The sequence below is a fragment of the Glycine soja genome, chromosome 1, assembly GCF_004193775.1.
Source record: "Glycine soja cultivar W05 chromosome 1, ASM419377v2, whole genome shotgun sequence".
NCBI lineage: Eukaryota > Viridiplantae > Streptophyta > Magnoliopsida > Fabales > Fabaceae > Glycine > Glycine soja.
In genome coordinates this window covers 46,196,780-46,221,403 of record NC_041002.1, presented here as the reverse complement: position 1 = coordinate 46,221,403, position 24,624 = coordinate 46,196,780, and the positions used below count along the sequence as shown (strand labels likewise).

Here is a 24,624-nt window from a genome sequence, read left to right as displayed (position 1 = left end):
GAGAGTGAAATTAATATCATAATATGTCTAAAAAATTAAAGCACGTATCTATGTTTTGCTTTTTACTCGAGGACGTATATATGAAAGTCATAGCTAGTCAAACAAATACTTTCTTCAATGTCTTCAAAATATTTCACCTATGAACTATGTTACAATCAAGCACACCACATGTTTTAAAAAGCAAAATTGTACTCTCGAATCAGTTCGGCTGCCAACATAGACTTTCAACAAAGAATAAAAAATCATAGCTAGTCAAACAAATACTTTCTTCAATGTCTTCAAAATATTTCACCTATGAACTATGTTACAATCAAGCACACCACATGTTTTAAAAAGCAAAATTGTACTCTCGAATCAGTTCGGCTGCCAACATAGACTTTCAACAAAGAATAAAAAATAATTACTAAACAATATAATTTAAATAAACTTTAGTTTTTTTAAAACATTTATAATTTTACCCTTAAATTTTAATTTTAATTTCGTACGTATTTTAAAAATAGTTTGCTAAGTTTTCTGAATTCTTCATTGTAACAATATATTTATAAAAATATTTGAATAATTTTTCACATATACTGAAACTAATAAGTTCTGTTTAAATAAAAAATTGTATCTTCTAAAAATATTATTGAATAATAGTATCAAATATGTTAAGTAGTTTTTTAAAATTTATTTAAAAATAGTTTCTTAAAATTGAACATTTTTAGAAATATTCTTTAATATTTCTAAAAATATTCTCACAATAAAAATATTCTTTAATATTTAAATAATATAAATTTTTAGAAATTATAATTATTTGAAGTACCTCAAATGATATAAATAAAATGGAATCTTTATAAGATAAAATATTCTCAAATATAGACATTTAATCAAATTAACTAAAAGAAACACAAGTCTTCAAGTCTCCTAGTTTTTTTTTTTTTTTCTATAATGAATTTAAAATAAAATATGATAAATATATACACCAATACAGTTAAATTAATTCAACCACAATTTATTCATATAACATTCTTAATAAAAAAATATTTCAATAAGTGACATTAACACCTCAAACATTCAAACCAATATCAATGCACAACTAAGTGATTCATAATCACTAAACTTTACTTTCTGATTCTTGCAACAACCAGTGTAAATCTCAAATTCAGTGTGAATTTTAGATTCATCAAGGCCTAAAAATTCATATTATTTCTGTCTTTCTCATCCCAAATAGAGATATTTAATATTCCATCTCAATTGTGGATATTTTTATTAATTAAATATCCCGTTGATTCTAGACATGAATAATTTAATAACTTAATATTCTCTAATATAATAAACAGTAAAAAATGCTCGATCTCCTGTCATTCCATGATGTCAAATAGCAGAATTCTCCCTTTATGCCAAATTAATACTTAACCAACGCTAGATAAATCTTCATTGCCATTGCTAAATACTAATAGTCTCGTGAATAAACTATAAACCGTGAAATGCTTGCCAATTCAATATCCGATCAACATATTCAACATCTCGTGCGCAAAAGTACTAAAATGCAGTTGTGAAATTTTCATATACTTCCCCTAAAGCTAAGAAAAAGTGCAGTACATAGCATTCTATGAAAACAAAACAATTTCTATAATCACATAAAAAATCATATGTTTTATATATGTACCATGGATAATTTAGAAAAATTATTTTACGCACCTACACGTTCTCGCCTTTTAACTATTTTGGTCTCCCTCTTTCTCTTATCTCTCTTTTGTTAACATCCTCTAATTCTTCTAACCTTTTGTATATTTCCTTTTAACTCATATATAAGTAAAAAAAAAATTTAAAATATCTTTAATTGAAACTTGCTATCATGACTAACAAGATGTAACTAGAAATAGAATTAGACTTAAATGAAATATATTTTAAAAATGATAACATAGCATTAAATATGATAAAATTAATTTTATATTTAAGTTTAACATACAAAACCAGTTTTTTTTTTTATATATAAGTCCAGAAGGAGTACTAATTAATATATAATAACTTATTTCTAGCAATCTAATCATCTAATTATTTAATTGTATCTTATCTTATTTTATCTAACATTAATAAAAACTAATATCTAATCTAATCTTTATCTTTCCTTATTTATCTTAAATATAAAAAGTAAATATAAGGTGAAACTAACTATTTAAAAAAAATAAAAGATAAAACAAATATTTTATCTTATAGTTATCTAAACATAATGTTTTCTATTCATGTCAAATATTTTTCAATTGGGATGTTAGATCGTGCCTCTCTCATATTCTCTTCTACAAGCATTTCTCTTTGTTGTCCTCCATTTCCATTGCTAATAAGTTAATTTAAATTATTTGGTAAAAAAATAAATTTATATTATTATAAATAAAAATATTATTTTAAAATTAATCCAATCAATATAAAACTACTTTAATAATAAAAGAATAGATAAAATATTAAAAATATTTATTTTTAAAAATATAAAAAACTATTCCAATTTCTAAAAAAATAATTTGAAAGAAATTTACAAATAATTTATTACATATGATATTAAATAATAAATTTAATTATTAATTAAAAATAATTAAGAAAAAATATATTATTCTAAACAAAATAATCAATTTTTTAAAGCAAAATCCTGTAGTGCCCATATATATTCTAAAGAATTCAATAAATAATCCAAAAATTATTTTACAAATACATTGTTGTAATTAAGATTTTAAAAACTTAACTACAAATTAAGCAAAAGAAACTTAGATAAAAATTATAAACATATATTAAATTTAAAGAATAAAAATTATGAACATTTTAAAATAACAAAAAACTATTTAACTATTTAAATTAATAATACTTAATTTTATAGATTATATATAAATCTTTTATAATATTAATTAAATAAATATAAGTATTTCTGACAAAAGATAAGATATTCAAAAATTTTTATACTATTTTTCGTTAATAATTTTTGAAATTTTAAGAAATAATTTATAACATAATTTAATAAATAAAAATTAAATTTAAAGAAAAAATTGTAAAATTATTAATTTTTCAAATTTTATTTTCTAATGTTAGTGAAAATATTTTATATCATTAATTAATACATTTGAAATCTTTAATTGTCAAAACCAAAAAAATTTAATTAAAAATTAATTTTAAAGATTATCTATAAATATTTTATTATATATAGCATCATTTAAATAAATTTAAGAATTATTAAAAAGTGATATGTTATTTTTCAAAAAAATTTCTAGGAGGTTAAAAAATTTATTTAAATATAATTCAATAATTTATTTAAACATTATTTAAATATAATTAAGGCGAGAAATAAATAAAGACTGATCAAGAATTGATTCCGTCAAAAATTGAATATTACTATTTAGACGATTCAATCATAATTTCAACACATTAATCACTTGTGGTCAATCACTTATATTTTTTTATTCATCTTTAACTATATTATTTACTTACTTATGTAATTTTTTATTATTTCATGTAATGAAAGTTAAATATATTTAATATCATTTTGTTACCCGTCTTTATTAATTAATTAGACATTTAGACTTTTAAACAGATGACAAAGGTGTGAAAATTCATCCATTTTTGTATCATATGCTTCAGCACCAATAACCTCAATGTATCATTTCCTTTCCATGGAGAATATTAATTCCGTCGAGAATTAAATATTATTATTTAGACGATTCAATCATAATTTCAACGTATTATTAATCATTTATGTTCAATTATTTATATTTTTTATTTCTCGGAGAATATTGATGTTGAATTGTCTTATTTTTAAAAATAAAGACAAAAAAAGGGGGCGGGTAGAAATTAAATAGTACTAGTTAGATACAAGGGCACGTTCACGGTGCAGTTCTTATTTAAACCGTTGAGGATCTGAATCCAGCAATTCACACAACCTAGTTCACTACCTAGCTAGCTAGCTAAAATGGAATTAGTTCTACATTTCCTAAACACCACAACAATTGGAGTTGTTTCTCTAATCTTCCTCTTGTGTTTGTTTTTGTATGGTCCCTTAAAAAAAGTTCACGGTAGCAGCAAAGAGGCTCCCACAGTTGGTGGTGCATGGCCAATATTTGGCCACCTCCCATTGTTGATTGGTTCTAAGTCACCTCATAAAGCCTTGGGTGCTTTGGCTGAGAAGCATGGACCCTTGTTCACCATCAAGCTCGGTGTCAAGAAGGCTTTGGTAGTTAGCGACTGGGAAATGGCTAGGGAATGCTTCACAACGAACGACGTTGCAGTTTCCGCTCGCCCCAAGCTTCTCGTCGCTGAGCTCATGTGCTACAACAACGCCATGTTGCTCGTGGCGCCCTACGGTCCCTATTGGCGCGAACTAAGGAAGATCATTGTGACGGAGATCCTCTCCTCGAGCCGTGTAGAGCAACTACAAGATGTTCGTGTGTCCGAAGTTCAAAATTCGATCGTAGAACTCTACGACGTTTGGCGTAGCCAAAAGAACGAGTCTGACTATGCATCCGTGGAGTTGAAGCAATGGTTTGCTCAGCCCATATTCAACATGGTTCTACGAATGGTCGTCGGGAAGCGGTTTCTGAGTGCCACGGCGACCGACGAGAAGGCAGAGAAGTGTGTAAAGGCTGTGGACGAGTTCATGCGTCTGGCGGGCGTGTTCACCGTCGGAGACGCTATTCCGTATTTGAGATGGCTTGATTTTGGTGGCTATGAGAAGGCCATGAAAGAAACTGCCAAGGAATTGGATGTGATGATAAGTGAGTGGTTAGAGGAGCATCGACAAAAGAGGGCTTTGGGTGAGGGCGTTGATGGAGCTCAAGACTTCATGAACGTGATGCTTTCCTCGCTTGATGGAAAAACTATTGACGGAATCGATGCAGATACCCTTATCAAATCTACTGTATTGGTATGCATACGGGACTTTATACTCTTTATCTACTTGTTACCATTCTTAGTAATTGGCACCATTGGCTTATATTAGTTTGGTCTTAACAGGTTCTTCAATATAGGAATGCTGACCAATAACTTTTTAATACATTAAAAACTCATAAGATATGAAGCCAGACCCAAAAAAAAGTCGTGATTCTCAATAGATCATGCATGTAGTGTTAAATAAAGAAAATTTATTGAAATAAAAAGAAAATGTGATTCTCAATAAATTTCCCTTTTGCCATTGATGTCCTAAAGTTAAAGATTCAAGCCAATATTTTGTTAGAGGTGTTTAAAATAAATTAAATCATTTTAAACTGTAAAATCAATCCAAAAACTTGAAAACTAACTAGACCAATTATTGAAAAAATTGAAAAAGATTGCATTTTTTTATATATTTTGATTTGGCTTTTAGTTTTCATTCTTAAGATCATATTCTCAGGAATGTGAAAATGAAAATATAATATTCTCATGTTTATTATAAATTTTGAAAAAAGTTCCTTGGTTTTATTGATTCTTAAGAATATTATAATTTCTTTTTAATCGTGTTTTTTAACATTTCTATTCCCATAAAGAGGGTGGAAAAATGATATTTCATGGGAATGTGAGAATTTATTGGCTAATACACATGAAATTTCTTTTTACTTAAATTATTTTAAAATTTAAAAATTATTACCAGGAATATCAAAATGTAACAAAACAATTGTTTGTAAAAAAAAAATCCAAAAATGATATGCCCATGTTATATTTGTGAGAATAATGTTCCTAAAATATAAAAAGATTTTATGAAACCAACCTTCCCTAAAATTTAATTCTTTCCATAACCCTCCTTGATCGAGGGTATTGACCATATGTATGTGGGTTAATTATTCAATTGTCGATAGTAACAATGATATATATCATGATTGTCTCATATTGTCTTGTATTGTTCCATTACTTATAGTTATATATCACTGATAGATCCAAAAAAATTAGGTAGTGGGGGCAATACTCACATAGATCTAAATTACCTGGGGCAACACTATATAGTAGATTATTTTTTTAATTACTTTTCAAATTATAAAAGCTAGTAAGTTATAATTATACATATATATTATATTAAGAAAATTTTAAAAAATTAGTGGGAGCAATTGCTCCTAGAAGACGAAAGGTAGATCCGTCCCTGATTTTTACAATGGTTCCATCATAACTGTGATTTGTATCCAGTTTTTCAATCAATTTGAGATTGAGATTCCACTTTTAACAATTTAATTATACAAACACACTACAAAAATAGAATTCAAAAAAGTTCTTGACACCGTGATCAAGACACCTTTACCCAATCTTGTAGAACCCACTACAAAGATTCTTTTGAGAAAACCTTCTCAAAGACACTAAACAACAAAACATAGCGTAAGGATTGATCTATTACCTAATATGTGATGAATCTACAAAAGATAAAACACACTTATTCATTTCAACATGATGACTCCTTCAAGCTCTTGAGAGATCCATGTTGAATCTTTGAAAGATATGAAAAATCTTGTTAATTTTCTCTTAAAAATAATTTTCATAGCTCACTTTTCTCTTGAGAAACTTCTAAAAATGAATATGGATTAGAGTCACACTCTTGGGTGGTTAGGAGTTCAGTATCTATAGTTGAGAACCATAATAATTAATTATTGTCTCATCGATTATTTTGATCTTAAAATCACTTGGGTTTCAATTTGATCAAGAGAATAGATTATTTTTAGCATTAATCGATTATTTGTGCACCCTAGTTTTTTGCAACCTTGAAATAATCAATTATTTGTACATCTTTGCAAAAACTCAAAATAGAGCATAGCCAAATAGTCGATTATTTTGTTCCATAATTGATTAATTTGCTATTCGAGCCCATTTTCACATTTTTATAAGTCTTAAAAAATGTTTCTCTTTTCTAAAACACATTAAGGATTTCTTCTTTAGATTTAAAAAATTTATATGTATGTAATGTGGTGTAGCAAAAGTGTGCATATTGCAATGTTTTTATGTCATTACTTGAAGATTATCTAGATTTATGGTTTACATTGTTGTCCTTACTGTTTTGGGAGTTAATGTATTCAAAACATAAAAAGTATTTCATTTCATCTCTCTCTTTTTTTTTTTGTTCAGCTTGGTGTATTATCTTCATTTAACCGATCAATAGCACATCTTGTGCCAGGATTGGTAATTTATACCATTTCAATAAAATATTTTTGCCTTTCAGAAAACAAGAAAAAAAAATCTTAAATGCAATAACGCAAATATCATATCTTAGATTCAAAAGCCCACTAATTATACATTCTTTTGGATTACATATTTGATTTGCAGACAATAATTCAAGCAGGAACTGAAGCAAGCATTACTACTATTATTTGGGCAATGTGTTTGATATTGAAAAATCCTCTTATACTAGAAAAAATAAAAGCAGAACTAGACATCCAAGTTGGAAAAGACAGATGCATATGTGAATCTGATATAAGTAACTTAGTATATCTTCAAGCTGTAGTCAAAGAAACTTTTAGATTGTATGCTCCAGGTCCCCTCTCATCACCTCGTGAATTCGCAGAGGATTGCACTTTAGGTGGCTACCATGTCAAAAAGGGAACTCGTCTAATTACAAACATTTGGAAGATTCACACGGATCCTAATGTTTGGTCAGATCCATTTGAGTTTAAACCAGACAGGTTTCTTACCACTCATAAAGATATTGACGTTAAGGGTCATCATTTTCAGCTATTACCATTTGGAAGTGGTAGAAGGGTTTGCCCTGGAATATCCTTTGGCCTTCAAACAGTTCATTTGGCACTTGCTAGTTTCTTGCATTCCTTTGAAATCTTAAATCCGTCAACTGAACCTCTTGATATGACTGAAGCCTTTGGAGTAACCAACACTAAAGCCACTCCACTTGAGGTTCTTGTTAAACCATGTTTATCTCCAAGTTGTTACAAAAGTATGTGATATTTAATTATATGTTAGTTGTGTGTATTGTTGATTGTTAAACTATATGTAATATGTTTTGGTGTAATAAGGTTTGCCTTGCAAACTATTCGAAAACTATTTATTTTGTTGCTTTCATTTTAATCATCACGAAGGAAGAGATGTATTTGAAGAATTTTGTTATGGATTATTTGGTCATAATAGTATTTGGGTTAAGGTCAAAATTATACTTTAAACTAGTACCCAAATTCTTCTTTTAATAATAAACTAGTGGAGTGCCCGTGCGATGCACGGGTCGTTATTTTACTGTAAGTGAAATAAATACTATTTGTCAGGATGTTGTTTGTATCATTAGATTGTAAGTGAAAAAATAATATTTATCAGAGTGTTGTTTGTATATTTTTACTGTAAGTGACATAAATATTATTTGTCAGCATGTTGTTTGTATATAACATAAAGATAATTTGCATGAAGACTTGATTGTGTTGAAAATATTTTAAAGTTGATTTAAAATATATAAAAGAAACATGAGAAATAAATTAAAAATATTTTGTTTTTCTGAAAAGAAATTATTTTAGATGTATTTAATTGTGAAGAGAGACTAAATTTTAAAAATATTTTGTAAAAATGTTTAGTGAGCATATGAAAATAATATTTTGATTATAAAAGATAATTTAGACTCATAAAAAAATTATGTTTTAGTCTTTGTTTTAAAAAATGTTTCAGTCTATACAAATAATTTGTTGTGATGTTAAATAATTTTGTTATCTCTATAAATAATAGTATTTAATTCTGATCCTAAATAAATTTTAATTTAATTCAGCAAAAAAAATTTCAAATTTTTAGTTATCTGTTACAGGTGGTGGCAGTATTGAGCTATCTGGTTTTTCGTATAAAGCCGAAAACGGACTACACACAGACGTGGGTAAAAAAAAAAACATAATAGAAATAGCAGTGTGTATGAAAACGAAATCAGACAAAGCTGACACATGTTTTTAGTGTTTCAGTGCAAAGGAAACCAAAAAAGGTAAAGACACAACGAATGGCAGCAACATACAAATAGAAGGTTTAATCCTGCGGCTACACTTTTGATCAAAACAGTTTTACTAATTGCAACCATTTATTTGAAACAGAAATTCGAACCATTATATTATTATGGAATAATATAATCTAAACTTAAATGTTCATTTTATTTTATCATTTAATCTAATTTAGAAGCCAATATTGACCTATCTCTTTTTTCGTATAAATACCAACAATATTGACCTATCGCTTTAACGTAGTTCACAAAATCAATATAAACATCAAACGACAAACAAAGCGCTGAGAAAAATTAACGGAACGTAAATATTTGTAATATTGAGATAGAAATCGTGCAGTTATAGTGAGGAAATTGTCTGGTGGTAGTAATAGGAAACAAAAACCATAAAATATTAAACTTTAAAAAAAAAAAGATGAATATAAAAGAACTTATTCATCAAAGTCAAGGTCGGTGTTGTTGTTGTTCCATTCGATGGCTTTCCTGATGAGCAGCTCCCATGCATGGTCATGAAAACGGTAGTAAAAGACTACCTCATCTCCGGGTCTTAAATTTTTTTCATGAATTAGGTTGAACCATGGTTGTGTAATGGCTGGGATGTCATGCTGGATGGTGAGTGGCCATTTGGTGGATTTTGAAAGTCTGTGGTGGATGGTAATACTTTTTTTGGAGCCATACACAAATTTGGAAGCCGCTGCAGGAAGTGTCTGTATCATCAAAACAAAGGATGGTTAAACAAATTGATGAGGAAACCACAAAGTATGATAGACTGAAAAAAGTGTAGTATAACGCACCAAAGGCAAGTTTTGCTGTAACATATCATTTGTGAAGATGTATCTCCTTCTATAAATGATGGGCTTTAGGCTAGAGTGGTGGTGTGCAGGTCCGTCAATATGAACGGTGAAAATGGTGTTTTTGTCACCGGCGACCAAACGTAGAATCATGCTTTCGTTGAGGTTGTGTGCCCTTCTAAAATCATTCAAGCCATCAGCAAAAAAACATTTAGTACCGAGTGTTTTTACCCTAATGAAATGTATCTCGCCATCGTAGTGGAATAAAACATATTTGGGGTAGTTGCGCAGCCATTGCCTGTGATAGGAGAAAGGAACTTGGAGAAGGTTCTGCAGGCAAAGAAAGTAAGGCGAGGCAGTTGAAAAAAAATGGAAATGCAGTTAAGTAGAAAATGTTTTTTTATGTGAAATGTTACCTTCTGAACTATGAAAGGTGCGGTGAATCTTATGTTGTCCATTGGATCGCGTGGGAACTATACGAATAATGTGAAAATATTAAGTAACAAAAGGAATAGAGGAAACAAATATAAGAAATATGAAAATGAGAAGAAGAAGAAATAAATTACAATAGTGGAGCGTGATGCGGAAGTGGCCATAAGAATGCAAAGAAGATGAATAGGGAGTCTAGTTTGGTTTGACAGGATGCGAAGAAGATGAATAGAAAGTGCAGTATAGGTATATATATGTGTATAGAAGTGTTGTAAGTGGCGGTGGTGTTATATCGATATAATGACTGATTTAATTAACAAATTAAATGGTGACTCTTGGATGCAAAGAAGATGAATAGGGAGTTTAGTTTGGTTTGGCAGAATGCGAAGAAGATGAATATGAAGTGTAGTATAGGTAGATATATGTGTATAGAAGTGTTGTAAGTGGTGGTGGTGTTATATTGATATAATGATTGATTTAATTAAGAAATTAAATGGTGACTCTTTGTTGTTGAACGATGCAAAAAAGAGTTGTGAAGAGTCACAACCCTATACAGTGCTGACGTCTCTAGATAATGATTACATTTGATGTAGTATAAGGAGATACAACTACAGTAATTGTCTTAGTGCATTTATTACGATAGTGCCTTAGTGGTGTAAGTTTTATGTGGGATGGGAAAGTGTTTTTTTTTTTTTTTGTAAACAAAGTGGAAGTTCAGAAGGCAATCTGATAGCAGAGTAAGTGGGGATATGAAGCGTGTAGGAAGTGTGTACGTATCGGGAAAAGTAAGGGTTGAGCAGCAGTTGTGCAGTGTATTTATTAGGAATACGGATTCGTTGGTGTAATTTTAATTTGGCAGTGAATATAAGTTGAATTTATTTGTAGAGTAAGTGGAAGTTCAAAAGGTTATGGTATAGGACTGAAAGCACGAATACATACTGTGGATGGTTGGTCCAGCACCCCAGGGACTTCAAAAGCATTTTCATTAAATTAAATCATATGATATCATTCATATTCATATTAAATATTAAAGGATTGAAGTTGGATTTATTTGTAGACTAAGTGGAAGTGTAAAAACCAATCGTATAGGAGTGTAAGCACGAATACAAAATGTGCAGGGGTGGTCCAGGTAGTTGGAAAACATTTTCGTTAAATCACATTAAATAAAAAAGGATTTCAATTTAATTAACCATAATATGGATTTGTACGTGATTTTCGTAAATTATTGTATGATTTGTAGTTATATAAATAAATTACCATGAAATAAACAATTTGATATTGACCATGTAATATAAATTTTCAGATAACATTTGCAGCATTAAATAAATTTGTTGAAGTTGGATTGAATTCCTCGAAGTCAGTATAGAAATTTTGGAATGCAACAGCATACATGGTATATGTGTTATATGCCAAACTGAACAAAAGTGAATATGATGTAGAATTAAATAAATTAGTTGAAGTTGCATTGAATTCCCCGAAGTGAGTATAACAATTTTGGAATGCAACAATATACACAGTGCATGTGTTATATGTCAGACTGAATAAAACAAATAAACAGAAAGGTGTAATTAATGCGACAACATAATTGCATTGTATGATGGAAGGATACTTGTTTATAAATTGGCAAAGACTTCGTTGTAAACAACATTAGTGGTAATATTTTTTGGATTACCATCATTGTCATGTATGAGAATATGAAGTCCATCTTTGCTTTTGACCCTTGAGAGTACAACATATAGTTGGCCATGACTAAAAACTGGGTGTGGAAAATACAGTCCTATGTGGTGTAATGATTGTCCCTGAGATTTGTTTATAGTCATAGCATAAGAAACTATGAATGGAAACTGCCTCCTTATAAGTTTGAATGGCCATGGAGATTCAGAAGGAGACATATTTATTCTAGGTATGTATGTCCTATTTCCTGAATTAGGCCCAGTAATTACTTCAGCCTCAATCACATTAGATCCGAGTTTGGTGATAATGAGCCTAGTTCTATTGCACAGGCCATCAGTCTGGTCGAGATTTCGTAATAGCATGATTGGAGTTCCAACCTTAAGTTTTAATTTATGATTAGGTGTACCTGATGTTTGCAATGCATATAGGAATTCAGGTGGCAATAATGCAAAAGCAGGATTGAGCAATTCATCTGATTTATCAATACTATCTGCGCTACAATACTCTTTTTCGTGATTGGGTATAAGTGATAGGACATAATCATTTATTTTGTCAACAATTTCTTTTTTAGAGGCAAGAACAACTCTTTTTTGCAAGTAATCTGTGTCACTGTAGTTATTTATCAAGCTAGGATATGTGGCTTCAACAATAGCATGGATAGGATCATCATAATTTTTTATAAGAAACTCATCTGGAATAGTGATTTCTGAAAATCCGTCATTATATTGTCCAATTTTTCCATCTCCTATGTCAAGTAGTCAATGTGAAAATTGTTTAAGTTCTTCATTGTTGGGCTGTTGGGGAGCATTTGATAGCAATCTCATGTTTTTTTGTAAGTTTAAGAATTTGGCAATGGTCCCAAATGTATGATGCATTTATAGTTGCATGGACGATGTCTGAGCGATTACCTTTTGGAACAATTGGCAAGATTTGTCGGAAATCTCCACCAAAAACCATAATGTTCCCTCCAAAAGGCAGATTCTTTTGCATGATGTCTTTAAGACTTTTATCTAGTGCCTCAAATGCAAATTCGTGACACATTGGAGCTTCATCCCAGACTATTAGTTTTGTAACCTTTAATAATTCAGCTAACTCACTGCCTTGATGAATATTGCATGTTGAATTTTCTGTTGCAGGGACTGGTATAGCAAATTTGGAATGTGCGGTCCGACCACCAGGCAATAGTAATGAAGCAATTCCACTTGAAGCAACTGTACAAACAATTCCACCATTGGAGCGTATACCAGATGATAAGGTTGTCCAAAAAAATGTTTTGCCAGTTCCACCATATCCATAGAGAAAGTAAACTGCAACTGATTGAGTGTTAACCACAGACATAATGGTATCGACAATAGTTTTTTGCTCATGTGTAATTATATATTCACATATTAACAAATAGTAATATATACTATTGTGATTAAGGAGTTGCTATATCAAATGTGTCATAATTTGTGAGTACCTGTGAGCAATTGGTATGTCGTGTTGTATTGTTCTGCTAACATTTCTTTGTCATATGCCATTTCATTATGGATCAGATTATTATGATGTTGGTTTCGTGCATATCCTATTGGGTATGGCATGGATGGAAAATCTCGCAAGCTCCTTCTGTTCGCTTGTAGCATATTCTCAATCTCAGTTAAACATAAATGAATTGTTTCCTTTTCAGTAAGGCGAATACCTGTGATTAGCAAAATAATAAACATAATGATTATGAGTAAACAATATTTATTTAGAATATATAAAATCATCTTGTTTTCTATGATTGAACATGATATCATCTGCCATCCATTGCCATGTCTGTTGCCAAACATATTCTGGTTTGTCCATGGTGTTCATAAATAAAAGCTTGACAAATAATTTTCTTAGGTAATGTGCAGTACCCCAATTATTAGCTTCTTGTAAAGCACTAATAAATTCTTGATCACTACCTAGAAAGCCTTTTGCAAAACATGCTTCCCTAAATGTAGGATATACCAGACCGTTGACTGTTCTAATGTCACTATAAGACTATGCACCTTTGGCAGTGGATAGCATCATTCTAAGGTAAAACAGTTCACCAGCTGAAGGTGGGACCCATATGAGTCTGCCTATTGTATTCCCTTGTTTTCTTGGTTTCCAGCATCTTTTGCGGGCGACATAAACAAATCTTGAGATATATTGATGATATGTAAGATCACGTCCATAAGAATATATTTTGTTAGAATGCATCCAAGCTGTGAACATGGATTCTTTGATTGTGTTTTTTATAGGACTTCACCTATTTGTTGATCATCTGTCCAGTAAACATGTTGTTGATTTTCAAGGTGGAAATATAGTTGCTCCACTGCCGGGGAACGCGCATGCATTGGGAATGCAAAAATTTTCCAGCATGCTTCTGGGGGAGATACATATCTATTGATTCAAGAAGCACACATATATTGTTGAAGATAGAATCATATGTTGGTAAGTTTGAATTAAACATATAACATCAAATAAATTAATTTATGTTAAATGATTTCGTTAATCAAATCAGGTGAGAATAGAAGGATACCTGCAATCAAGATATTGCTTAATTTCATTTTGATTTCCAAGAGAAGCTGTGATACGGTCAGAACCTTTGTTGAGGTATTTGAACAGATATTTAATGGATGTACTTTGATTACACCATTCCATGTTTAAGTGTGTTTTATACTTTAATAAGAGTTGTGGATTGTATGGTACAACAAATCTGTTATCTAGTTCAATTCCATTTTTCATCACTGTACGACCATCATTTCTTCTCCTATAAACTAGGAATCCATCCTGGTCAACAATTGTTGCTCCATGGAATTTTTTTGGAAAACATCTAATGCACTTTCCATTGACCATACATGGTGATTTTTTATTTGCAAACCCACATGGTCCATGCATCATATGGTTGGACACAATTTCAAATAATTGTGTCTGGCTCTGTTTGTCAGGTATTTCTGCTGAAATCATTTGATCAATATCGTGTGGGTTTGGTAACTTGTTTGAAGGGTGCAGAAAAATTAAAATGTGGGCATGTGGCAATCCTCTTTTTTGCCACTCAATTGTATAAATATCTGTAATAAACTTGCATCAGTGATATTATAAACATCAACTTAGAAAGTAGGGAAAAAGTCATAGAATTTTTTATTACTTACATCAAATAATGTTGCCAAAGATATTGCCATGTTTTAAGTCATTCATTAATTGATTGAGTTTTATTTTGAAAACTCGTGTGATAATATCAGGGCAATTATTGGGGGGTCAGATTGGATTGTGTGACCTTGTGTTGTATTTCTGGCCATGTTGGATTACATGTCATTGTTAAGAATAAGTCTGGAAATCCAAGATGTCCACAAATTGCCATACCATCAAAATACAGTTGCTCCATATATCTTTGACCACCAACAAAACTACTTGGCAGTATGATTCTCTTTCCTCTGTCCCTACCAAGTGTTTCAGGATGATCATTAGAGCCAGTTAAATTGATGTATTTGTCAACCCTGAGTTGTTGTTGATGTTGTCTGACATAGTTTAGTTTTTGAGACTCAATCATACAATATTCATCAACAATCCATTGCTGAAATAATCTTCAGGAATGAAGTATAGTCTGTGTTTCATCAGTTCTTGACTGTAGGCAGTAAGAAAAATATTCGCGCTATGTGACTTGTTTCCTCTTTGCAGCATGTATATTGGCATGATCTTTGTGAGGTATATTTAGTCTGTAACCATCTTCTCCTTTTGGGTATAAAAGTGGATATTGCAAAGGCAAATATGCAGGATGAAGTTCATGTATTCTCTTCAGAAGTCCAGATTGTTTTTCTATTATAATATCTCTTTTATCAGCTGAGTGTTCATCACCAACAATCAAGGCAGAAACTTCAGTGGTAGTTGGTAAGTTATACAACCTTCCGTCTGTTTGTCTTTGACTAATGAGTTTTATCTTCAGGTCTGGAACTGTAGCAGAATGCAATTTGTCCCTTGCCATTCGAAACCTTTGAGCATAGTGATTGTGATGATCAAGCATGTCTTTGATTGCAATGATAATCTGTTCATCAAGCATATCATGCATCCTGTAAATAAAAAATTAGCCAGAACAACATACACAGCTATTTGAATATGTAATTTTTTACATGCGTGACATAAGTATGAATACTAACGGGTTTTGCGAAAGTCTGTTGATGATCTCATTGTCTGTATCATAAATATATAGTTGTGCAAACTTAGGTGGGTTATTAGGCATATGGAGGAGGCTTCCAATAAGATGATGTGTTTGTCCATGTATACGGAAAGTTGGAGGTCCTTTTCCAGTGTTATAGGATTTGTCAAATTTGATACCGGGAGATGTAAAGACAAACATTAGATTATATATTCGTATGTACTGCTGGAAATTCTTATCTTTAGGATCCTGGTTATTTAAAAGTAAGTGATTTAATGGATGGAGTGGTTCATGCAACAGAGGTAATTGTATTTTTCCATCAGAACAACATAATGAAAACCTTGGTTTGTTTGTTTGTTTGTCTTTATTTATCCTTTCATCATACCACATCATAGCCTTACAATGTGGGCATTCCTATACAAGATCTCCAATATCAATGTAAGTACCACCTATAAATAAGGTATGAATAATAATTAAATATATCAAACACATTTGAATAAATTTTATAGTTGGAAGATCAAACCTGTATTTTGGTATGCAAATGAGGCAGATGGAAAGGTCTGTTCATCATAATCATCAAGATCATCTATTGTTGGGTCATTTAATGAGTATTCTATGCATATTGATATGGTATAACACACATCAGCCGAAAATATTTGATTTATTTATTTGATCATCAAAGAAACAGAATATAAAAAAATATAAATGATGGATAAATACCTATATCAATGTTTTCCTGTGTCATATTTGCATCATCATCACTGGAATCTGAGCTGTCATAGCCGATAAATTGATCATGCTGTGTAGTGTCAGTTGGTGTCTGATGTTCATCTGGATAATAAACAGCCAATTTGGCATTCTATATATAAGTTGATTGTAGAACAAAATCTGAAAAGAATGTAATAATAAATAAAATGTGTGCATGTAGATATTTGATAATAGCTTAAGAATAAAAATTACCTCTGTGAATGTCTAACTGTGTCATATTGGAATAAGCATTACTGGCTTAGTATGTGGATGTAGAAGCAGTTGTTATATTTTTTTGATTGTCATAAAATGACATCAAATTTCTCTGGATGGAAGAAACATTGACTGCATGTCTTTTTTAGCATCGTTCAGAATCATCTATAGATAAAGTCCCGTACGATGGTGGTGTAGATTGGAAGCTTGTAGCATGGTTATTATTATGGTTAATGGTTGGACTACATTGTGAGATACACTGCAAGTTGTCTATAACAATAGTTTTTGTAAGTATAATATAATATTAATGTGATAATATGAAGAATAATAATAATCTATAAATGAATTGCAAATTACAAATTACAAATCTGTATTAAGTATCACCATTAGTAGTTGAACGTTGTCTTTTTCGTTCTTGCAAAATAGTTTTCCTACGCTTCCTTCGTTCAGCATATATGTCTATGAGTAGTTGATTTCTGCAACAACTGCCTTATAATTGCCAAACATTAGGAAAATCAAATGATGAAACTGAGTTAAATAATTTGCTGTAGTAGGCTGACTTTAAAATGATACCAACATTATAGTTATTTGCATTTGCTTCACCGAGTAAAGGGATATGTATTTGCAATAGAAAAAGCAGAATAGAATAAAACAATAGAAAAATTTGTATTCAAACGCATTAAATTTCATACTCAATGGTTTAGTGTAGCACGAATGATTTGCTGCTCTAAAATGTTAGGTTTGCAAATTCTCTGTCATGTGAATATTTATGATCATCGTTTTTCTTATCGAAGTTGTAAACATGTAATTTTTGATGAGGGAGGAAACAAAATGTTGGAAAATAAATGGGGCATTGCCAGATGAATCGGAAGTAAGAAAAGTTTTTTAACAATTGTTTGCATAGCATTAATATTGATATTGATATTGATATTGATTGATTGACATCAATGGGGAATTGACAAAGGCCGTCGAATGAGGGAAATAAGTTGGTGGAGTTGGTGAATCCAGCTAACCCATGAAGCTTAGTCAGTGTTGCCGGTAAATGTGTATCTATATGTGTTCTATTAAATGCATCGAGGCATTGAGTGTGACATTCCAAAAAATAGCCGCCTATAAAACATAGAACAATGATACCATATATTTTCATAGCTGCACACATTAAATGCATTTGCAGATAATGAGGTCAGTAACAAAATAATAATAATTACAAAGTATTCAAAAAATCAGTGCATTGAATATTGTATATATGAATAATAGTATATAAATAATAATAAATTATGGAAGTCTGGGGGATACGCTAAGCATGGGTTAATTTTTTTTTAAATTATTATTATCATTATTATTATTATTATTATTATTATTATTATTATTATTATTATATAATCAGTATAATTTATTATAATTATTAAAATAGTAATAATAATAATATTAATAGTAATACTAATACTAATTGAATTAAAATTTAAAACCATATATAAATATATAATAATACTGATTCCAGTGTAATATGCCAACATATTTGAAAGCAAAAAACAAACCCTGTCATATACTTGAAAAAGGAACGAAACACTGTTATAAGTGTTATCCCTTGCCTGTTATATATAATTTTATATAAAAACATAAATAAATATGAATATAAGAATAAAAAAATTAAACCATTAAATGACATAAGTTAAATTTTTTTGTTTCATTTTTAAAATCTTAAAATTAATTGATTGATTGTAAGAATTTAAAGTTGATTGCTCCTCATAGATGTTTAAAAACTAATTGATAAAATACAACAGCAATTTATTGCATGAAACCAAGTATTTTGTTCATCATACAATCAAACTTGACTTAGTAATATGCAAATAAAGCAAACCCAATTGATTTATATGCTATGGTATCGCAATTTGAATAGTTAATTGATATAGTTGTATGCTATTCATTTAATTAATAATTGTGAAATTGTCATGGTATTCACGATGGTAAAGAGTATAATATGGATGAATACCAATGAAAAGTTAAAGTTTAATAAAAAATTATCATATATCATATATATTTGATATTTGATTGTTTATACATCATTTGCTATGAAATGATGGTGGACTGCACAAAATATATTGTCATATCTACTCAGTGAGCAGATTCAATATGATCAAATTGGTGTTAAACAAAACATAGAAGCTGAAGCCACAGGATTGTGAAAGTCCCAACTACTCAGCCTTGATATGTTTGTTAGTTGATAACTGATACTGTGCATGCTCATCAAAATCGAAATCAGAACTGGTTTGCTGACAACTAATCCTTTTGGTTGGAGTTAAACAGGTAGAGTTTCCAGGATCGTAATCAGAAGACTGTGACAACGATGACTGTGAACACATTTACCAATATATATATTAAGAACAATATCATAAGTAAATATTTGACATGATGCAATATTGAAACAAAAGACCCACCGTGGGAACAAAAATTGGTGGTGAACTTTCTGGCTCAACAGCTATTCCTTTTCCCTTACTTGATTGTTCCTGCATGAAAAATATTAACACAGGAGAAACACCATTTATTGTTGTTGACCTTATACTGTGATAAACTTATTTAGTTATTACCTTCAACCCAAGGGTGGCTATCAATGATTGAATATGATGGAGTTCTTCACTCACATCCAACACAGATGATTGGCGTAATTGTGAACAACACTTAAATCTGAAAGCCCAAGTTTTCAACAGGATTTCATCAACACACGTTGGAAATACCTTAATATCATCCCCAGCCTAGACAGGTGAAATAAATGGTATCAATGAAAAATCACAGAATCATTATTTAATCTATGGTTCAATTGTGTAGAACATACCACTATCAACTCATCTCGACATTCTCCAGCAGTTTTACCAAACAGCTTGATACATGTTGCATCCCAGAGAAGGAAGTTTCCTTTGTCCCCATTATGCTTCATCCTAACATTTAATTTATACCTTGACATCCATAGAAATTTCAGGGAAATTTGCTAAAACAACAAAGCGTGTAAATAAATAATCAGTACAAAAAATGATCATGGCTAACCGTGGAACTGTATCGACCACACTGGTATGGCAAGAACGGCAAGCTGAGTCACCTTTTGATGGATCAAATGTCGTTTTATAGTTAGGACAACTGTCATAACTCCATGGCGCATCAATAATGATTTCGTCAACTGTTCCAACAGTTAAGCAGTCGCAATCCTATAGCATGGTGAATAATAGATGAGGAAACAAACATGTGGTAGAGGCCATATTAACAAAAGCATTGTTCAACTATTAACCTGTCTGAGATTGTTGATTTAACCTATACTGACCACTTGAGCATTCTGCAGAAATTTTTCCACCACATTACTCTGGCTAGATTGGGACTGAGAACCATCTTTATCATTGATCATCCCACCAGAATAAAATGGCACAGACAAACTGAATGGACAACAATATATAAAGTTAGAGTTCAATCATTAAAGCGTATAAAAAATGCAAAGGAACTAAAAAACATAAACATTGTAGTATACTAATACTGTTAAAATGCAAATTTAATGACAAACCTTTGACGAAATTCGTGTATCTCTATAATATCAGCGTTGACATACAATTTAGAGCCAAATTTGATATTCTGCTCGCCTAGGGGATACTTGTCTGGAATGATATCCATCAATATCATCAACAACATACATATTTATTACCCAGAGTAAATCAATCTATATAATAAAGACTAACCAACACCAGACACACCTGTAGCATCCTTGATTTTACCTAAGGTCAACATAACAACCAATGGTTCCTAAAGCAGAAGGTTTTTGTCAATAGCATCATGTAGCTGAATAGCATAGTCCTCCCAAACAGTTATTAGAATGTCGCAGTTACTATGACCAAACAATCACAATCAGTATGTTAGTTGTTGCTAACCCATTCATCATATCATATATCATCATATAAAATAATAAGGACAAACTGCAATCATCTGATTTGTTTAGTGTCTGAACATATATATATATATATATATATATATATATATATATATATATATATATATATATATATATATATATATATATATATATATGTATGTATGTATGTATGCATGTAAAATTAGCAGATTTGAATACCTGTTATCCCTGAGCCTGACTGCCATCCTGTGAGGGGGATTAACTGTCTTAACATCGATCAGATCAGCAATGACACCAACAATATCTTGTCAAACATGGTCAGGCAAGACAAATGTTAGTCTGACACAAAGATGCATATAAAATTATTGGTTAAACAAAAAACTAAAACAGACCCACTAAAGTATGGCATGGTGCGAGGCCAGAGATTATATCAGTAAAAGAAGTTATGAGATAAAAATTAGAAGGAATTTCTGGACGGTGAATTTCCTTGACAGATGTAGTTTTTAGGAAATAAACCAAATATGGAGCTGGGCTGACTCTGTATTCAGATTAGTTGTCAACAATCCTCAGGTTCTGAATCAAATACGAAGAACCACACTGTAACTTGTCCCGCAATTCAGTGAAGAGTTCTTGCCAGAGAGTAGCTCCAATTTTTGAACCCTGAAACACTTAAATAATAAAATGAAGTGACATGACATACAATACAAATTAGTAATAACAACAATCAGAAAGAACAAAACAATAACCGTTTGGTCCATCAACACCATCTCAATTTTTTGTTTACTATTTTGCTTTCGAGCTTGCCAAAGATCAGTGATACGCACAACTATTTTCCATGTTCCTTTTCTGGTGTGTAACTCAAATATAAGATTTTCTTTGCGAGACATCACTACAACACAGATAATAAAGACCATTGCGAATCATAAAAAGAGAGACTAATACAAAGAAATTAGGAATCACATTCAACAGGAACAAATAGTTGGGACAATACCAACATTAAAAACCTTTTTGTCATTGCAAAAAACCTCGCCAAACAGAAATGCATAACTCAAAACGTGGTAAGAACAAAACAACAGCAGACATTAGCAAACCTTTTTGGTTTTGCAAACAGTGGCAAACAGGAGCAATCCGACAAAAAAAGTTGGACGAAAATAGAAACCTGCATATAGCAGAAGAAAATAGCAACACACGTCAGTAAAGCCCAACAAAAAGGTAAAGGGTAACAGGGAAAAAAATGGACAAAAACAGAGGAAATAAAAAAAAACAAATACAAAAGTAATAAAAGATTTTAACACAATAATGAAAACGGACAGAAACACAATAACCATACACAAACCTGGAAAAAGAAGAATCAAATGACAGCTTCACGACTGGATATAGAAGAAGTCAAACAGTACTAATCAAAATGAGAATGACAATGAGACAAAGGTTACATTTATTTTTAGTCCAAAGCAAAAATCAAAATGAGACAACATTTGTTTTCAGTCCAAAACAATATACAACCAAATACAACGAAACTAAATGACAATAAAAATGAGACAAAGCTCAAGTATATATATTTTTTTCAGTACAAAGCAAATATACACAAAAAAAACCCAACTACAAAGGCAAAGCTTTAAACATGAAGGAAAATGAAGAGTCCAAAACAATACACATAAAAAACAAACACAAAGGTAAATGTTTTTGAACACATGCATGCAAACGAACATAAAGGCCAAAACGAACACATGCATGCAAACCTGTTTAAAAAAAAAAAACAAAATAGAAACAGTTGTAGGCATCAAAACGAACAAAAAGGCATAAACAGTAGCAATGTAAATTAGAATCAGACAAAGCTCACGCATGTTCTCAGCACTTTAGTCCAAAGGAAACTAAAAAAGCCAAACTGACAATGAACACATAACCGAAAAAAAAAAAGCAAATGCAACACAAACCAAAAGTTCATAAAGCAAGCGCAAAGGAGAAAAATAGTGAACAGAGTGAGCACAAAAAATGAGAAAAGAAGAAATGGGAAAAAAAATGGAAAGCAGAAAAGGGAAGAAGCAAAAAGGGACAGGACGGACAAACATAAACAAAAAGGACGAACATAAACAAAGAGACAACACACGTGCACTGAAGTGAGCAATCAACAGGACAGGTGGCAACACATGGGAATGAGGAAAGAAGAAGCATTAAACACGGCAATGAGCAAAAGAAGGCCTACAACTGGACAGGTGTCAACAGGACAGAGAATGGACAGTGGACAGGTGTCAATAGGACAGAGAAAAAGTAGTCAGGGCCTTGTTTGTATAATTATATAGATTTTCAATTCCTAAAAAATTTAAGAATCCTCATTTTAGTTCTTAAATGATACTAAAGATTACCATTTTATTTGAAAAAGATTACTACAACAAATTAAGCATTTATTGTCAATCATAAGCCCATTACATGGAAAAAGTCAATGTTAAACAGCAATTCAACATTGATATATTATATGTTGACATCAACATCAACGCTTAAAGCCTAAAATTAAGCAAACTTTTGTCTTGACTAAGTTTAGGTCAACATTAAGCGGTAGTTAATGTCATTCATATAATGACCGAAACTAAACCTAGCATTGGCCAACCCAAGATTGCTTACGGTTATTCCAAATGAGACAAAGCATCAAAGTTAACTTTGAAAACACAATAGTCTTGGGTAACAAAAAACTTTATATGATATTATAGTATTTCAAATAAAGTTACTATGTTTGTATGGGTGGTTTAGTTTGTTATATTTCTTGCATATCGATTTGTGGTATAGGCATAATCTTTTATGGTTGTCTTTGTTGGGTCAAATTTTGAGGCCCTTTTAAATTAATAAACCTTTCATTTTTCATTCCTAAAAACCATAAAGTCAGTATGTTATATACAAGAATGAAAAAATCTACCAACTTCGATTTCCTAATAACACTAAATAACCAAAACAACATTGATAATTGATAATAGGACACAAAATTTTAAAATAATTAAATGGACAGTTAATGCATCCAATGATGGTAACACTAAGTTGCTTTCATTATCACAAACAAATACAAGTATTTTAAACATGTTTTGTTTTCTCTTACACACTTTCCCTACAAAAGTTCTGATGTAGTGGCTTATATCCAAAATATCTACAAATTAATCACACTTAACTATAGAGTATTTAATTGATAAATGTAACACTCGTAGGTTTTATGATAACATCATAACAAGCATATATGTAAAGTTTGAAAACAATGCATGCATATAATCTTTTAACTGGCAGTAATTGCAATAATTTTCCTAGCAAAAATACCAATGCTAAAATAAAAGCTGTAAAAAATAATTATTGACACATGTGGTCTTGACAACTATTTTAACCACAAGAAAAGTAATTTGTGGTCGTTTATAATGGCCAGAAACAATATTTTTAATTGCCACAAAATACAATTTTTGTGATAGTAGTTATTAAATGAAACCTTAAAAAAGTGTTCGAGGAATCTAATTAAATTTTTTATAAATTCAGAACCTAATTACAAACTTTTAGCATTTAAAAACTTATTTAAAAATCCTAACTAGTTAGGAACCTATTGATTAATTTAACTATAATTTTACACACAACAATTTATGTTTAGATTATATATATATATCGTCAACACTATATAATATATCTTCTTATATTCACTTATTCATATTTTGTTTATTCTTTTTTTAAAAGAAAAAGAACCTAAGCCCCCAAAGTAAGAATTTATAGTAAAAGTAACTCTAAAAGAGTCAACCAACAAAAGGAATAATTTTTTTTTGGCCAAAATTAAAAAATCTTAGCATAAAAAACTAATTGATGCATAAAAATACTACTTAAGAGCAAGTAA

At 30.6% G+C, this 24,624-nt stretch overlaps 1 protein-coding gene and 1 long non-coding RNA gene across 2 annotated transcripts; one reads left to right on the top strand and one right to left on the bottom strand.

Moving 5' to 3' along the window:
* The first annotated feature begins 3,872 nt into the window (after window positions 1–3,872).
* Window positions 3,873–8,196, top strand: LOC114417071 (cytochrome P450 82A4). The gene is made up of 2 exons (XM_028382175.1): window positions 3,873–4,882; window positions 7,237–8,196. Exons 1-2 carry the CDS (start codon window positions 3,932–3,934, stop codon window positions 7,864–7,866), a joined length of 1,581 nt encoding a protein of 526 aa, XP_028237976.1. The 5' UTR covers window positions 3,873–3,931; the 3' UTR covers window positions 7,867–8,196.
* A 10,901-nt stretch (window positions 8,197–19,097) lies between these two features.
* LOC114405312 lies at window positions 19,098–19,556 on the bottom strand. Its single transcript, XR_003665179.1, has 3 exons — window positions 19,471–19,556; window positions 19,321–19,389; window positions 19,098–19,218 (listed from the first exon to the last, which is right to left on the bottom strand). It is a non-coding gene; the product is annotated as an uncharacterized LOC114405312 (long non-coding RNA).
* Between the last annotated feature and the right edge of the window lie 5,068 nt (window positions 19,557–24,624).

Excerpts from the sequence above, each read along its gene's own strand:
- LOC114417071 (XM_028382175.1), top strand. The coding sequence starts at position 3,932 with ATGGAATTAGTTCTACATTTCCTAAACACCACAACAATTGGAGTTGTT. Across the intron at positions 4,883-7,236 it reads TTATCAAATCTACTGTATTG|ACAATAATTCAAGCAGGAAC; the intron begins GTATGCATACGG and ends TTTGATTTGCAG.